This window comes from Acipenser ruthenus, chromosome 6 (genome assembly GCF_902713425.1).
Source record: "Acipenser ruthenus chromosome 6, fAciRut3.2 maternal haplotype, whole genome shotgun sequence".
Classification (NCBI taxonomy): Eukaryota; Metazoa; Chordata; class Actinopteri; order Acipenseriformes; family Acipenseridae; genus Acipenser; species Acipenser ruthenus.
This window is the reverse complement of record NC_081194.1, coordinates 7,209,179-7,227,473: the sequence shown is the minus strand read 5'-3', so window position 1 is coordinate 7,227,473 and position 18,295 is coordinate 7,209,179. Positions and strand designations below refer to the sequence as shown.

General features: G+C 39.5%; 1 protein-coding gene across 1 annotated transcript in view; it reads left to right on the top strand.

Annotated features, from left to right (window-relative positions):
- LOC117411543 (ryanodine receptor 2) overlaps nt 1–18,295 on the top strand; it is a 207,026-nt gene that overhangs the window by 133,938 nt on the left and 54,793 nt on the right. The window contains exons 30-54 of the mRNA XM_059024865.1: nt 614–731; nt 1,129–1,289; nt 1,750–1,909; nt 2,290–2,376; nt 2,980–3,206; nt 4,325–5,129; nt 5,589–5,789; nt 6,083–6,188; nt 6,393–6,536; nt 6,775–7,048; nt 7,335–7,449; nt 7,592–7,724; nt 8,021–8,124; nt 8,379–8,514; nt 8,786–8,972; nt 9,307–9,412; nt 9,749–9,869; nt 10,305–10,474; nt 11,041–11,261; nt 11,614–11,704; nt 12,206–12,346; nt 16,786–16,949; nt 17,225–17,303; nt 17,489–17,578; nt 18,091–18,228. Coding sequence (XP_058880848.1) covers nt 614–731; nt 1,129–1,289; nt 1,750–1,909; nt 2,290–2,376; nt 2,980–3,206; nt 4,325–5,129; nt 5,589–5,789; nt 6,083–6,188; nt 6,393–6,536; nt 6,775–7,048; nt 7,335–7,449; nt 7,592–7,724; nt 8,021–8,124; nt 8,379–8,514; nt 8,786–8,972; nt 9,307–9,412; nt 9,749–9,869; nt 10,305–10,474; nt 11,041–11,261; nt 11,614–11,704; nt 12,206–12,346; nt 16,786–16,949; nt 17,225–17,303; nt 17,489–17,578; nt 18,091–18,228 — 4,279 coding nt within the window. The remainder of the gene's footprint in view (nt 1–613; nt 732–1,128; nt 1,290–1,749; nt 1,910–2,289; nt 2,377–2,979; nt 3,207–4,324; nt 5,130–5,588; nt 5,790–6,082; nt 6,189–6,392; nt 6,537–6,774; nt 7,049–7,334; nt 7,450–7,591; nt 7,725–8,020; nt 8,125–8,378; nt 8,515–8,785; nt 8,973–9,306; nt 9,413–9,748; nt 9,870–10,304; nt 10,475–11,040; nt 11,262–11,613; nt 11,705–12,205; nt 12,347–16,785; nt 16,950–17,224; nt 17,304–17,488; nt 17,579–18,090; nt 18,229–18,295) is intronic.

The following is an 18,295-nucleotide window of genomic DNA, read 5'->3' as shown; positions in this document are numbered from 1 at the left end:
TGCGTCACAGGCTTGTCGAGCAGCTTTGATATATCTTATTCAGGTTTCAAGTCTTTAGGAGGTAAATACCCATACGGTAATGGTTACATTTCTATTTCAGGGAACCAGGGTTATGATAATAACCTAACGTACTACAGTATATGTTACAGTATGATTGAGCGTTTAAAGTCATGGATGATTTAACCCATACAGGGCTGGTATTTAGATGTCGACTGTCAACGTTCATCTGATGTTAAACATATGCAACTAATGCTATGAAAACTAATGAACATTCATGGGGTACCGTACTAATTCAGCAAAAGAGGATGAGGGGCTGTCTATGGTCACCCTCATGAGTGAAATAACTACAGCACTGTTGCTTGCTAATTTGTTGATTGCTACATGAACTTTCATGTATGAAAAAACTGAATTAAAAAAAACCTGAATATGAATTATTACTTTCCTGTGATCAAGCTCCAGACTTAATTGGGAACAATGCAATTCGCCAATGTGATTCCAAATTGCGATATTAATAAAAAAATATAAAAGTTTCAAGTAATTCTTCCAAGAAGCATATATCAACCGAATATACTGTGCCACACATAGTGCAGTTAACAGAGTTTGCATATTCCAGGTTCTTGTTGAAAAGAACAAAGCCAGACTACAGCACAAATCACTCCTCAGCACGTCTCTCTGAAGATGTACTGGCAGATGACAGAGATGACTTTGAATACCTGATGCAGACGTCAACGGTAAGGGGCAGAGGGATTTAAATAATATTGCATGCAAAACAGTTTTAAGATGCAGTATTTACTGTCATTTCAAGAAAATGTTTCCATTTAGAATGAATCCAGAAACTCTGAATCATGTTATATGCTTTTATTTTACAGTATGGTGTAATTTCCCTTGGTTTTATGAGTGTGCTCTTTACTGTGTGTAAATCTATGTGTGTTAAGTATGTGCATGTTATTATTTATATAATGTACAGCACACAGTCCCTGGCTAAAAATATATATAAGCATTTTTTCTGTTTAATATTTAAAACTGTATTTTATACTAGTAGTTAGTTAACATACAGAATATAATCTATATAAACCCAAAAGTATCTCATTTGGTCCCTTTTGACCTCTTTGTGTTTCTTTCTCTTAGTACTATTATTCTGTGAGAATCTTTCCTGGTCAGGAGCCTACGAATGTCTGGGTTGGCTGGATTACCTCTGATTTTCACCAGTACGACCAAGCCTTTGAGCTGGAGAAGATTCGGACAGTGACTGTCACGCTGGGGGATGAAAAGGGGAAAGTTCACGAAAGGTTAGTTACATTTGGAACTATTAATGTTGATTTTTTTTTTTACATGAACGGGCAATGGTAAAAGTAATTCAGTCTTTTGGTAAACGATTTACATTCTAAAAAGCATTGTTGCTACGTGTCATTAATAAACTTCAATTCTACCCTTATATGTTTTCATTTGTTCATGTTGCACCAGCTGAACTAAACTGACACATTTTATATTGCCCCTTTTTTCTGTGTGTGGAGTAGCAGTCTGGCTCTTGGGATTCCTAATATACAAAGAACCAGCTTAGGAGCCAACAACGTATATAGCTGCACCACTCTACGGGCTTTTGATCCACAGATATTGGAGTCCCCCTGTGCTTTATTCTGGGTTGAAAGGGTTATTTCCACTTAACACTTGCCACTGTGTATAAAATAGTTTCATGGATTGTCTATTTGGCAGTTGTGATCTGGTTATTACACCCTTTCTTAAATGCAGTATGAAGCGCAGCAACTGCTACATGGTGTGGGCAGGAGAGAGCACAAGTCCAGGACAAGGCCGCAATAATAACGGGTTGGAAATAGGCTGCTTGGTGGACACTTCTGCTGGCTTACTGACGTTCACTGCCAATGGCAAAGAGATGAGTCCTTACTATCAGGTAACTAGGAATCTCTGTTGTTATTCTTCTGTCTGAAGAAACTAGGCCCACGTCAAAATTTAGTGTACCTGTTGTATTCCTATTTTTGTTTTCATTCCTTTTTACAAACAATTTATTTAAAAACTACAACAAGCCTGAATGCTTTCAGCCAATTAACTTTTAAATTCATGTCCCGCTGATTTATTGATTTTATTTTATAGCCCTTGAAAATGTTAATGAAGTGACACCTTTTCATTTCATGTGTACCTGTCTTGAAGGTGACCCCCCCCCCCCCCCCCAGAGCAGGAACAGTATAGTACTGTACAGTACAGCATGTGTGTTTGCTATACTAGTTGAAGGACATTGTAATTTAAGAAGTTGTGCTTTCCGTTTGTTTTTAGGTGGAACCCAGCACCAAGCTATTCCCTGCAGTGTTTGCTCAGGCAACCAGTCCCAATGTTTTTCAATTTGAACTTGGAAGGATTAAGGTAAGTGTAATGTGCTAGAGAAGGTCTTTGTTTTCTCTAATGAAAATAAGGTAGTCTTACAGAAATGTTTCATTTTACTGAGTCAATAGCTGCACTTATGTGATGGTCTCAAGTTGACAAAGATATACCACTTAGTTTGAAATGCAAGGTGCATTGAGCAACTGATTGCTCAGTTACCGGTTGCTATCTGATTGAAAGCCACTTGATTTAATGATTCCACACGCTGTTAGACAATAATTTCCTTCCTTCTTTCAGCTGTTTTTTTCTGTACTGAGATTGTGGATTCTTTTTGATTCTGCATTGATGAAGATATAAAATGAGTAACCTGTTTTCACTGGCTTTTCAGACGAAAGATGAATCTTTCTTGGCTAGAAACAAAGGCCTGTTTGCCATGGAGGTGTTCAAGTAGTCATAGTAATAGGCTAGTATAGGTAAAGGTTAATGCTGTATGTGAAATTTATCAGATACACTGGAGGTATACAATATATTGCACAACAATAATTTTATGTCTCTGCCTCGTTTAACCAGCTAGAGGTTTAATGCATTCAACTGACCATACAACTCTCTTTCCAGTCATTCAACTTTTCTTTATTTCCCCCGCAGAATGTAATGCCTCTCTCAGCAGGCCTTTTTAAAAGTGAGCGTAAAAACCCCACTCCGCAGTGCCCGCCTCGGTTGCATGTGCAGTTCCTGACCCCAGTTCTCTGGAGTCGGGTACCCAACCACTTCCTCAAGGTGGAGACCTCCAGGGTCAGCGAGCGGCATGGCTGGCAGGTGCAGTGCTCAGAGGCGCTGCAGTTCATGTGTCTGCACATTCCAGAGGAAAACAGGTGAGTACGTGAGGGGAGCTGGCATCCAATTTCACACTCCCCTTTCTAAAATGTAAATAACTGTTTCATTACAAATAACCTAGCGAGAGTGCAGTTTGAAGGTTTGTGAGTATTTTACATATACAGTATTGTAGTTAACCCTATTGAAAATTCCCTATTGGAATTGTCGCTGGACATCAGAACCTAAGTGTAAACATTATTCATAACTTCGAAACGCTCAATCAGAATGGTAAAACTGTAAGAAATAAGTCAAGTATACTGAAGAAGTCTCTAACCGACTCGACACTGTTTCTTATCATTTTTCCTTATATATACTGTATATATTTGTTGGTAACCGTTAAGACCTGTTTTTCTGTGCGAGGCTGTGACAAGGTACTCCTGTCATGTGCGTGGGTCGCCACTGATATAAAAAAGAGAGAGACTCAGGCGCGCAGGATTTATTAACACAAAAGAAAGTAAACAAACGGGTCATGTGACACTACCAGCGATGGTAACACACAGAGGACAGATACAGGAGACTGTACAAAAGGCAAAATAAAACACAGTACAAAAACTACAAATAAAAGGTGCCACACAGATCGAGTGCTAGCCTTACTTAACGAGGCGTCCCGCTCCAGGAACCTGTTACACTACGTAACCGTCGCTATGCATTACTTGTGATCAATATCCACTAAACTAACCTACATATGAGCCGGTATTCTTACGACGACTCCTGCTTCTTCATACGGCCTCGGCTGGGCACTGCCTTGACGAGCACCGTCTGCTGTTTAAGGGTTGCGTAGTTGTAGTTCGCCTGCAGGGAGGATGCGCCCTCCTGTGTAGCATGGCGGTGCAGTCGCCCAGAACGATCCCCACCTGAAGTTTTTATCCTGACAGCCACTCAGTCGAGACCCGCCCACCTGCTGGTCAAGTACCGGCACAGCCAATCACTTGCTGCCCTTCCTCTCAACCAAACCTTGCAGGCAGCAAGTCTCACTTGAGCGTCCGTCTGTAAACAATAATTTAATCAAACAAAACAACTCCAAAAGGCACACAAAACAAACTCGTTTCCACATATCAATTACACCAGCTACAGAGGGCCAACTTTTTATTTGCTTTTTGTTTTTTAACATTTCCAGGTCTATTGATATCTTGGAGCTCACAGAACAAGAGGACCTGCTGAAATTCCACTACCACGCACTGCGCCTGCACTCAGCCGTCTGCGCACTGGGAAACAACAGGGTGGCCCATGCCCTGTGCAGCCACTTGGACGAGGCTCAGCTCCTGTATGCCATTGAAAACAAGTACATGCCGGGCTTGCTCAGGACAGGCTACTATGACCTGCTCATTGACATCCACCTCAGCACTTACGCCACAGCCCGCCTCATGATGAACAATGAATACATCGTCCCTATGACGGAGGAAACCAAAAGCATCACCCTGTTCCCGGATGAAAAAAAAAAACATGGGCTCCCGGGTATAGGCCTCAGTACCTCCCTCAGACCCAGGATGCGCTTCTCCTCACCCAGTTTTGTGAGAGTTAGTGGGGAATACTTCCAGTACAGCCCTGAGTTCCCCCTGGAGGTCCTAAAGACCAAAACCATTGAAATGCTGACAGAGGCTGTACAGGAAGGCAGCCTTCACGTGCGGGACCCTGTGGGGGGCAGCACTGAGTTTCTCTTTGTGCCCCTCATTAAGCTGTTTTACACTTTGCTCATAATGGGTGTCTTCCACAACGGGGACCTGAAGAACATCCTGCAGCTCATTGAGCCCAGCGTCTTCTCTGAGGAGACAAGTCAGGAGGAGGCTGAGGATCCAGAGTATGATGGGATCAAAGGAGCGCTGAGGATAGAAGGCCCGGGAGGAGAAGAGGAACTCAGGTCTGAGAAAGTCCCCAAAAAAGGTTTGCTGCAGATGAAGCTTCCGGAGCCAGTAAAACTCCAGGTACCTCATTTAGTGAATGCATTTGGGATACAACTTGGCTCTGATGCAGGTCTATTGGTATTTCCACCCTTTAAGTTGCAGTCATTGGTTTGCAAAAGCCTTACGCTAACTAGCTCATACTAGTTAATTTCCCTTCAAATGCTGATTGATTGATTGACTGATATAAATGATTCGCCCATAGTAATCTAACAAAGATGCACTTTCCAAAAGGTCTGTGTTCTGCCAGTTTTTACAATAGGTGGCACGGTATTTGAACCCAGGATCTAGGGGTTTGAAATAATGAATGCAAAAACCACACAGATTTATATTGTTGGTCAGTTAAAAAAATATATATAATTATCTTTCTTTGTAAATGTATAGTAGAACAGGAGTAGTGGGCATATCCTAGATATATAACACAGTGCTAATTTGTAAAGGAGGCATTATTTACCTGTTATTTCACCATTGTCTAACCTGCAGATGTGCCATTTGCTACAATATCTATGTGACTGCCAGGTGCGCCACCGCATTGAGGCTGTTGTGGCATTTTCAGATGACTTTGTAGCCAGCCTCCAGGATAACCAGCGTTTCCGCTACAATGAAGTGATGCAGGCTTTAAACATGTCTGCAGCGCTGACCGCCAGAAAAACAAAAGAATTCCGCTCTCCTCCTCAGGAACAGGTCAGCATTGGTTACGTTCTCAGTTATTATGTGCACAAGCTTGCAGCACACATACTGTTTTTAAATCATTTCTTGTATAGATGTTTAAATGTTTGGTTGTTTTTTTTATAGTGACTATTATCATTTATATGTGACTTTTTGGATTAATTTGAAAATATGTATATTCTATCAAAACTGCTTATTACCCACTGGCGAAAACAGATAATTTGTGAATGCACATTGCTGTGACATTCTGTATTAGGCAAACATACTGCTAATACAGAAATGCAGCTGATTGCTGTTTTTTCACCCAGATAAACATGCTGCTGAATTTCAAAGACGAAAAGCAAGACTGCCCATGCCCTGAAGGTATTCGTGAACTGCTACTCGACTTCCATGAAGACCTAATGACTCACTGTGGTAAGTAGCTTCTCTTACATTTGTAAAAATGATCCGTTTCACTTCCACATTGTTTTAACCTTTGGCCATATCAACGATACACACCACACGCATCCATTTAACTTATTGTTTGCAGACTATTCCAACGAGCTGCTCCTCTTACAGTATGCCCCCTTGGATGCTTTGTTTTCTAGTATATTTCTTTATTATTGTTTGTTTTTTCAGGTATCGAACTCGATGATGATAAAGCTAATGAAGGGGACTGTGATTTCACCATAAGAGGCCGCCTCCTATACCTGGTGGAGAAAGTGGCCTACCTGAAAAACAAAATGTCTGACTTGCCAAAGAAAAAGAAAGCAAAGAAGCCAAGTAAGTACATCTTATTGTAGAGTGGCTTAAATATCTACTTTTGAGGTAAGAAACGGCATTGAAGTTTTCAGAACCATCGCCACAAAATTGCATGAGAATGATAAAAATAACACAAAGAAAAAAGTATTATTCAGTTATCTATATGTTGCAGATGGTAAGTTGATTTTTGATGAATAGAAAAAAGGTACTATTATTTACTGTGGACATGACAGATCGTTTATTTGCTGTATTTTAATAGGTACTTTGCAGCAGTTAATATCGGAGACCATGGTGCGGTGGGCCCAGGAGTCAGTGATAGAAGACCCAGAGCTGGTCAGAGCCATGTTTGTGCTCTTGCACAGGCAATACGATGGTGTAGGAGGACAGGTGCAGGCATTGCCCAAGACATACACCATCAACTCTGTCTCTGTGGAGGACACAATAAACCTACTGGCTTCCCTGGGACAAATCCGCTCGCTGCTCAGCGTACGCATGGGCAAGGAGGAGGAGAAACTTATGATCCGTGGCCTTGGGTAAATAAACCGCATTTATTCTCACTACGGCTAATGCTCAAATCCACATGCATATCTTGGATAAAGATAACATTACCCTGGGGTCCTGTTGTCCTAATGAAACCATAAAGATTGTGTCCAAATGGATTTTGCTATTTCAGTAATTAGCACAGTAGGTAATTTAGCACCCATGCTGTTTTTATATATTTTTTATACAGCACAGTAGTCTGTCGTTCACTTGTACTGGCTGCAAGTGACCATAAATACAATATGTGATATTTAATCTTGTGCAAATGTTCTTCAACAGAGATATTATGAACAATAAAGTCTTCTACCAACACCCCAACCTCATGAGAGCCTTGGGGATGCACGAGACAGTGATGGAGGTCATGGTAAATGTCCTTGGAGGAGGGGAATCAAAAGTAAGTAATCAGAAGCAGAGTTGTGGTATTGTTATTTTTACAATATTTGGTTGATAACATATTGTTTTTTTACTGCTTTTGTGGTGGTGTGACGACAAGCAATTAATTGTGTTTTTTTGTATTTTTGTTTGCTGCTGTATAGGAAATTACTTTTCCTAAGATGGTGGCCAATTGCTGCCGATTCCTGTGCTATTTCTGCCGCATCAGTAGGCAAAACCAGAAAGCTATGTTCGATCACCTTAGTTATTTGTTGGAAAATAGCAGTGTAGGACTAGGTGAGTTGAATGATTTTTTATTTTATTTTATTTTATTTTTGTATCTGTAGGTGCTTCTCGTGCCTGCATAAAAACAGAATCATTTTTTTTTTAAACAAAAAAGTAACACTAAAAATATGCGTTCATTTTATAAATAGTAATCTGTAAGACTTTAGACATGAAGTACAGTACTGGAGGGCAGTGGGACGATCACTATACAGTATTAGTGTGTTTGTAGGGAAGAATTACATTTTTTTTATCAATCATGGATGGTTCACGTCCTTCGTTTCTGTTGTTTTATTGTCTGCTCTCTAAAGCATCTCCTTCAATGCGAGGCTCTACTCCTCTGGATGTTGCTGCGGCTTCTGTGATGGATAATAATGAACTTGCCTTAGCCTTAAGGGAGCCTGACCTAGAGAAAGTGAGTCATTTGTTCGCCCTGTATAAGGGCATCTACTAATAAATAAATAATATTAATGTGTCTTTGTGTTTTCCTTTCAGTATACAGTATTGTATTTGTTAAATGTAGTAGAAAATCACTTCATGTTTGAAGTAGATAGAGTATAATTATTATTTTTTCTTTAAATCTATTGTTGACAATACATTTCATTTTTGACAATGGGACAACATACTGTATATTGAGTTGTGTTGTAACTTTCCCTCATGTTCTTGTAGGTTGTGCAGTACTTGGCGGGATGCGGTTTGCAAAGCTGCTCCATGCTGGTTTCTAAAGGATACCCAGATATTGGCTGGAATCCTGTGGAGGGAGAGCGGTACTTAGATTTTCTCAGATTCGCTGTGTTCTGCAATGGTAATTAACTGTATTGTTTTGTGTACAGTAGATGAATGCATTAATTTTGTTGGCAAATCTGTATATGTATACTCTGTTTACTCAGTCCGTCATTATTTTTGAGAAAAGTTCTCAAATATTTCTAAAAAAGAGCTTTTACTATATATACCTGGATGAATATACTTCATTCTCTAATGATGTCCTTGATTGAATAACGTATCAAACTACCAGCTTGAGGACTGGAAGTGAAGAATATTTTGCTGAGTTAATCTTTCCATCTTGATTCTTTCAGGAGAGAGTGTTGAAGAGAATGCCAACGTAGTTGTGAGGCTGTTGATCCGTCGGCCGGAGTGTTTCGGCCCAGCTTTGCGTGGAGAAGGTGGGAATGGTCTTCTGGCTGCCATGGAGGAAGCCATTAAGATCTCAGAAGATCCTGCCAGAGACGGACCCTCGCCAACCTCTGGATCCAGCAGAACCCTGTAGGTGAAACCTGAGCCTCAACAGCGCACAGTAGTACCTGGTAGTGCAATGTTTGTTAAAATAAGTGTGGTTTCCCTAGAGGCTTTATCAGAGGATCACATAGAAACTAATGTTACTGTTTAAAGTTTAATGTCTTTTAACATTGATAGAACTAATTAATTTGACCAAATACCATAGTAGTATGACACAGTTCATGTTATAGTACAATATAATGTTACCTACTGAATAGCAAAGGGATTTATTATGAGAGTACTAATTTATTTGTACAGTACTTGAAATCTAGAAAACCAGGGATTGTACTTGCCTTAAACATTTCAATTTAAATGGTAATAGTGACATAATGGATGAAGAAGATGACACTATACATACGGGGAATGCCATCATGACCTTCTATGCTGCTCTTATTGACCTGCTTGGCCGCTGTGCTCCTGAAATGCATGTAAGTTGGGTCAAAGATCTAGGGTTATTTCAGCATGCTTGTTATGAGGAGTTGACTAACCAATAATTAAAATACTGGGAATGCTTACAGTAGTACAGTCAACCAAATATTGCATTATACTGCACTTAACTGCTGTACTAATTTGGTAAAGGTAAATAACATTTGCTATTGTAAGCTTGCCATCACCAGAATAATTCAGTTATTTAAATTATCCAGATATATTAAGACAAAGAAAACGAGCAGTTTTCTTCACAACATGCTTTTTTTAATTGAAGTGTTTCCTTAAAAGCAAACATTTAATATTGAATACATTGTAATTTGCATGTGTGTGTCTAGCTTATCCATGCTGGAAAAGGTGAGGCCATAAGGATACGAGCCATTCTCCGATCCCTGATTCCTATTGAAGACCTTGAGGGAGTCATCAGCATTCCTTTTCCAATGCCAACACTAGCTAAAGGTTTGATCTTCCAGATGCAAGACATGTCTTTTCTACAGTATATCTTTAACAGCGTTCTGCACAGTCTGCAGGTATGCCTGCTGAAATAATTAGTCAGACTCCAACCCGTAAACTATTTTTTTTTTACTCTTTTGTGTCATATTCAGAGAAACAGGGACCCTTTCTTGAGTATAAAATTAGTGATAATGAACAATGATTCAGTAAAGGTTTTTTTTTAAGTTTCAATAAAGAGTTTTTCTATAGTATGAAACAGACCTCATGTAGACCCCTGTTCCGCACTATATTGTGGGGCTGCAGTGGTCCCATACCTTTAGCTTATATCACTGGGGTACATATTAGTTTAGGTAAAAATATAGGACCTATAATTAATTCATTTACAGAAATAGAAGGTTGGTGTATTCCCCAAAACAGCAAGTTTTGTGTCTTCCTTTCTAGACGGTACAGTGGTGGAGCCTGACATGTCAGCTGGCTTTTGCCCTGATCATAAGGCAGCCATGGTTCTGTTCCTGGACCGAGTGTACGGAATTGAAGACCAGAACTTCCTTCTTCATCTTTTGGAAGTCGGCTTTCTCCCTGACCTCCGTGCAGCTGCCTCTTTAGATACGGTAAGACTGAGTTCATGCTGTTAGCAATACTGGGGGCAAATATTTAAACTTTGTCATCTAAATATCCAATTTCTTACCTAATATCCAAATGTCTTACCTGTTTAATATCCTCTTATGTGTGTTCAATATGATTACTGCTTTGATTGCTGACTATTCAAGCAAATGCTTCTGAAAAGACTCCACAAGACTGATTATGGGGGGCAGCAGAAGCATATTAGTGCTGCACTGTGCACTGAAGTCCGTATTTAAAGCATTGTGTCTGTGCAATGCTAATAGACTTTGCCATTTCACTTCCACATAATCAGCCTCGATTAGTCTTTTCAGAAGTAATCTTTGCATAGGCAAATAACTATCTACACTGCAACTATAATAGAGAATCATACAGAGAGCACATAATAGGATACTAAAAAAAAGTAAGGCATGAATATGAGGAAAGTGCAGCTCATCTGAAGTACCCATTTCATTCTTTTTAATCTTAACTTTTTATCTACTCATTTGCTAGTCTGAAAATAATTTCTCCAATGTGAAATGTATTTTAACATTTTTGTTGCGTGTAATTTATCCAGGCTGCTCTGAGTGCTACAGATATGGCGCTGGCTTTGAACCGATACCTGTGCACAGCGGTATTGCCTTTGCTCACTAAGTGTGCCCCCCTGTTTGCCGGCACTGAGCCCTTCGCATCCCTCATTGATTCCTTACTGCACACTGTGTACAGGCTCTCCAAGGGCTGCTGCCTCACCAAAGCCCAGAGAGACTCAATTGAAGAGTGCCTGCTGGCTGCCTGTGGGTAAGACTGGGCGACAAAGTTGTATTGACAAGAACAAATGTATGAGATTTGACTCAGTTTGATAATACAACACTCTTAGAAGTGTTTGGATGTTACCATACTGACTGTGAAGGGAAACATACCCATAATTCAAACAGTCACAATATTGTTCACTTCTCTTTTTTTATAAGTCGAAAAAATGTATAAAAAAAGTCTACAGTATTTAACTTCTATGTGACGTTTAGAGTCGCAGATGTTTTTTATAATGACTAAATTACACAGAGATCCATGATAATGTAAACACATGATCAAGGCTTGCTGCACCTATTTTTAGAATATTGAAGACCTATATGAATATGTATATTTTTTACAGCCAGTTGAGACCATCTATGATGCAACATCTTCTCAGAAGGTTGGTTTTTGATGTTCCTCTTTTGAATGAACACACAAAAATGCCCCTTAAGGTAAGCATCAGATAAGTATGTATACAGTTTTTGTATACTGATAAAACTATCAAAATATTTCACACCCCTTGCAGATCTACAGCACGCTAGACTCCAAGAAGTACTCTAATAGGAATTGGAGTTGTGTCGATTGTACAGTACCAGAGACTATCCCCTTTCCTTATAAGCTCTCTCGCTTTATTTCTACCAATACATTTTTCTTCAGCGTACATAATTATATTTTAACAGTAAAATATAGCAGATTTCTTACTACTTAGTATCTTAGATTTGCAAGTGCAATCTAATTTATGCAATGCCTAATTGTGCCTTTTTCTTAAAGGCTTTCACCATGTAAAATGTACACATTTTGTACCATATTTTGTAGCAGATATAAGTACTTTTGGCAGCAGAGTAAATAAATAAAATAAAAACTATTATTCAGAGGTAAACAAAATGAAATGATGTAATTTATTTCACGGGTTCCCATTTAAAACATTCATTGAAATATCATCTCCGTACTAGTTGCTGACTAACCATTACGAGCGATGTTGGAAATACTACTGCCTGCCTGGAGGATGGGGTAACTTTGGAGCGGCCTCCGAGGAAGAGCTTCACCTGTCCAGAAAGTTGTTCTGGGGAATATTTGACGCCCTGTCTCAGAAGGTGATTGTTATGTGAAATAACTGGATGACAATTGCCAACACTTACTGTAATGCTTACCTAATTCAGACCTCCGTTTTTGAATACAGTAAACAAATCTAAAGGTGTTTGCTTGAATAATTGTTCCTTTTTTATATTTATGTATAGTTGTGGTTCATAACAAATATAGTGCATATGTCTGTTTTTTTATTACTGATAGTTTAACCAATATTTTGTATCTAAAACATAACTTGTTTTGAATACTAAGTAATAGAAAAACAAATACAGTGCCTTGCATAAGTATTCACCCCCCTTGGACTTTTCCACATTTTGTAGTGTTACAACCTGGAATTAAAATGGATTTAATTGGGATTTTTTCCATTTGATTTACACAACATACTTAACACTTTGAATGTGCAAAATATTTTTTATTGTGACACAAAAGTTAATTAAACAAAAAAAAGACATTTGTTGGTTGCATAAGTATTCACCCCCCTGAGTCAATACTTGGTAGAAGCACCTTTGGCAGCAATTACAGCTGTGAGTCTTTTTGGGTAAGTCTCTACCAGTTTTGCACATCTGGATCCTGCAATTTTTGGCCATTCTTCTTGGCAAAATTGCTCAAGCTCTGTCAAGTTGGATGGGGACTGTTGGTGAACAGCAATTTTCAAGTCTTGCCACAGATTCTCAATCTGGATGGTGTTCTCAGGGTGATGAGCAGTGTTGGCTTTGCGCCACACATAGCGTTTTGCGCTAAGGCCAAAAAATTCAATTTTGGTCTCATCAGACCAGAGAACCTTTTTCCACATGTTTGCTGTGTCTCCCACATGCCTTTTGGCAAAATCCAAACAGGATTTGATATGGGTTTTTTTCAGCAATGGCTTTCTTCCCGCCACTCTTCCATAAAGCGGGTTATAGTTGTCCCATGGACGGTTTCTCCCATCTCAGCTGTGGATCTCTCCAGCTCCTTCAGAGTTACCATTGGCCTCTTGGTTGCTTCTCTGACTAATGCCCTCCTTACCTGGTCACTGAGTTTTGGTGGACGGCCTTCTGTAAGCAGAGTCGCGGTTGTGCCATATTCTTTCCATTTTTTAATAATTGATTTAACGGTGCTCCGGGAGATGTTCAAAGTTTGGGATATTTTTTTATAACCCAACCCTGATTGGTGCTTCTCCAGAACTTTATCCCGGACTTGTTTTGATAGCTCCTTGGTCTTCATGATGCTGTTTGTTTAGATATGCTCTCTAACAAACTCTGGGGCCTTCCAGAAACAGGTGTATTTAATCTGAGATCATGTGACACTTTAATTGCACACAGGTGGACTCCATTCAACTAATTATCTGACTTCTGAAGGCAATTGGTTGCACCAGAGCTTATTTAGGGGTGTCACAGCAAAGGGGGTGAATACTTATGCAATCAAGACTTTTCAGTTTTTTATTTGTAAATAATTTTGAAAAATATGTAGATTTTTTTCCCCACTTTGACATTATGGACTATTTTGTGTAGATCAGTGACAAAAAATCCCAATTAAATCAATTTTAATTCCAGGTTGTAACACTACAAAATGTGGAAAAGTCCAAGGGGGGTGAATACTTATGCGAGGCACTGTATAATAGCTGAGTTTAGGGAACTGAATGATTTGTATGTAGGTTGTAAAGCTGAGGAAAACAAAGCTGGAACTTGGTTTCAGGAGACTAGGTTTCAGGCCACTGCACGGCACACCAGGGGAGACATGGAGATTGATAGAACAAATTGCCTCAAACTAGGTATCCTGGTCTCTTGGAACCAGGTTTCAAAAGAGGTTTTTTGTTCCCTCAGCTTAAAGAGTAAGTAGCAGGGTTCCAAAAAATAACGTTATATGCTCCCACGTGTTGCTGCTGTTTAAATAATGTACCTGTCATTTTTCTTTTCATTGTTAACATCCAGACAACTTTTTACACTAAAACTTTAAAGTCTGTGTGGGAGAGTGTGGAAATTCACTGGACACAAGAGTCAGAAGTTTTTATTTGACACACCACTCAGGTGCACAGTTTTATTTTATTTCTGCCAGATGGCACTGTGGCACTGGTTAGGAACACTACCAGCAATGGTACAACATTCCTTCTCTTTTCTCTTCTAAGTACACAGTTCCAGCGCACTCACAGGTGCTTGAAATAATGAAAACAGAATGCACAAAGAAAAAAAGGGAAAATAAAACACTGTAATAAAACTACAAAATAAAGGTGCCGCGTTCCGCAGCATCCCCCACGCCGCTAACCATACGGGTCGTGTCTTCAGCCTATGCTCTAATACTCACTCTGTATACTGTCGGGGTTGCCCAAGCTCTCCCCAGCTAACCTAATACACGTAGCACAATTATAAAATAAATATATTTCCGTCCTCAGCCGTGCTTGCCTTTTCACTCACCGGCTCCACACTGGTGTTCTTTCCTTTGGTTTGTTTTTACACCAGCTTATTAAACCCAGCGTCACCGTGTTTCATCTATAAGGGCAAGACAGAGTAAATAGTAGAGCATCATTTTATAGGTGGAACTACCCCCCAAGGCCTGCCTCCCGACCACTCAAGAGAGAGGGAGAGACAACACACCCTCACCCAACCTCTCCGTGTCACTGCCATGATTGACAGGCAGATCCTACGGGGTTCCCAACCTCCCCCTGCAGGATCAAGCATGCATCAGATAGCCAGCACAGACCTCGCCCTGCTACAGTCTGTTTCAAAGCTTTTTTCAAAATGGCCACTCTAGTGCACTTGGGTTTGAGATCTGTCCTCTAAATCACTGCAGGAAGAGCGATTACAAAAAACAAAAACAAACAAGTGCTCTGGCTTTTCAGTTCTGTACCACATCATGGATTGTTATTGCTGTGTTACCTGTTTGACAATGTGGGCAATAATCCTTACACCATCAGTGCATTAGAGAGGCCAAAGACTTTGAAACAGACTTTCAGGTTTTTGTGTAAAAAGTTGTCAGGATGTTAATAATGAAATGAAAAATTACAGGTATGTTATTTAAACAGTTGCAGCAACACGTGGGGACGTATAATGCTATATTTTTTGGAACCCCGCTACTTACTCTTTAAGGGATGTGCTACAGCAGGCCCTTTTAAATGAGCTACTGATGTAACATGTTGGCTGTACTGGTCTCAGAGGCTATTTGTGAACCTGTTAACAAGGTGGTATTTTTTGGCAAGAATGTCCTCATTTGAAATGTGTTAACTGTTCCTATCTATACCTATTGTTTGTAATTATTGCTCTGTTGTTGATGGAGTGTTATGCTATTTTTAATGTTCTTGTTCTGTTGTCCTCTGCCTGTAAGATATGTATTTAAGGTTTGATGTTTTTTTTCCTTTTTTTGTCAATTGTCCTGTGTTTTTTTAACAATGGTAGGAAACAGCATTTTCTACTAAACAGTATATAAGGATGCCTTTTAGTACAGTATGCATTTTGTAGATTTTAAACACACACAGATACGCTTGATCACAGACACACACACACACACACACACATGCATAGACACGCACATACACAGATGCACACAGACGCACACAGGCGCACACACACACATTCACACACAGCACAGAAACACTGTTGTACACAGCTTCTACTCTATAATTCAGACATACTGAATAAAATCCACTGTGTTTCTAGTGAGCCTCCCATGTTTCCTTATAACTGTTTAATAAAAAAAAAAAATACCAAAAAAAAAAAGTGAAATAGCAGTAACATGGCTCATCTCACTTTGGATTGGATTTGTGAAGAATTTGAAGAATAGTATTTATGATTTGTGATTCTTGTTATCTTGAGGACCCTCTTGCAATTAGACTTAGCGTATCCTTAGACATTGATCTACATGCAGTAAGTCCACACCATTGAATTTATTACAACTTGGCTAGTTACCATGTATACAACATAAGCAAGATTCTTCCCAAAAACAATACTGTCCATTTATTGAATGTGTGGAGAGCTTTTAATGAAGAAACCATGTCAGTACATTGAAGTCTATTGTATCCCCCCAGTGGGATGCATATCCCTTGCTACAAGTACATATCAGAGGCATATGTATGTTTGTCACACTTACATTTGTACATGCGGGGGATATGTACTGTATGTTACTAACATTCTTGTAAAATGAACACTACTAACCTAACTCATGCTTCATTTCAGTTAGCAAATTTAACAGACAAAGCAATTAAACCTCTGCCAGCATGATATGAAAAGTTGCATATTTTTTACTTTTTCTTTTTAAACCCCCCCCCCCCCCCCCCTTTGCATGTGACATTGAGCCTGGATTCATTTCAGTTGTCACCGCACTAAATTATATATTGTGAAAATAATGCTTTCAAAACATTGGAAGTCATTGTTTTATTTCTGTGTTTTGTGTACAAAAACCACACCTGGCTGCGAGTGTGACTGTGCCACCATGTCTGCGTAGTTCCACAGGAGTCCACTGTCTCTCTCTTCTGCAGAGGTACGAGCAGGAGCTGTTTAAGCTGGCTCTCCCCTGCCTGAGCGCTGTGGCCGGGGCCCTGCCTCCAGATTACATGGAATCCAACTACGTGGCCATGATGGAGAAACAGTCCTCGATGGACGCTGAGGGAAACTTCAACCCACAACCTGCTGATACCTCAAAGTAAGATTTACTTTGTGCTGGTATAATATGGAATCAGCTTACAGCTGTTCACTGAACTATTCTCTGAATGTTTTCAAAAAAGCATTAAAAAGGTATTACAAGATAAATAAATACTGGTATTGATTTTTTTTTTTTAACCGTCCCAACAATGATGCAGTTTTGTTTCTTAGTGTTGGTTTTCAATAAAGGCTTTCAAGAGGGTTAATACAACATCCGACAATGCAATTAAAATAATTAACAAGGTCTTTATTTTTTTGTTGTTGTTTTTTTTTTAGCGTAAATGTTCCAGAAAAATTGGATTACTTCATTAACAAATATGCAGAACATTCTCATGAGAAATGGTCGATGGACAAGGTAAGGTCGGGCCTAATAACAGCATGTTACAATTTGTCTTACAATAGTTAGTGGTGCATTAAAAAGTGTGTGCTTTCCCCTGAATACAGAAGCTGCTCTTTAGTTGTACAATTCACTATGATATATATCTAACTGTTATTGTTTCCATAATACTGATGACAGACTCTGTTTCTCGTATCTTTTAGTTTGCGAATGGTTGGGTTTATGGAGAACCCCTGTGTGAGGCTACCAAGGTCCACCCTCTACTGAAACCATACAAACTGCTTTTGGAGAAGGTAAGAGGAACTATAGATATCCCATGAAACACTGAATATGACCCGCTGTAGTGTTATACTTTCTGCTTTCTGAGTGCAGCGGTGAGGAAAATATACGTTCCAGTAAATTGTAATGTACTCTACTGCTTGAGGCCCCTTCACATATTTCCTCATTTCAGTAGTTTATGTGTTTGTCAGACAGCAAAACAAACTTTAACTTATGCATGACCTAGGCCAATAATTAAAATAATACCACAAGCAATCATAACTTATCGTTTATGTTTTAGATACAAGTCAGCTACAGTCATATTTTATTTACCCCTCTGTCCTATTTATTTGCCATTTGAGTATAATTGGATAACCAATCATACTCAATGATCCGAAGCGTACACCGTGCCAAAAGTGTTTACTCTATATATTGATGCACATATCCAATCTAGTACGTTATGTGGTATCTGTGTAGGAAAGATGTACACACATGCAGTTTCTGTCAGCTCACTAGTTTGTACATCTACACCCAATCCCCTCTTCAGGAGAAGGAGGTGTACCGATGGCCTATTAAGGAGTCTTTAAAAACAATGCTTGCCTGGGGGTGGAGCATTGAGAGGACAAGAGAAGGGGATGCTTTGGGCTTACATAACCGAGCACGTAGAATATCACAGTCCAGTCAGGTACGTACCTCATCAAATGATCGTCAGTGACAATGCAGTGCCACACTACAAAAGTAATGGAAGGGTT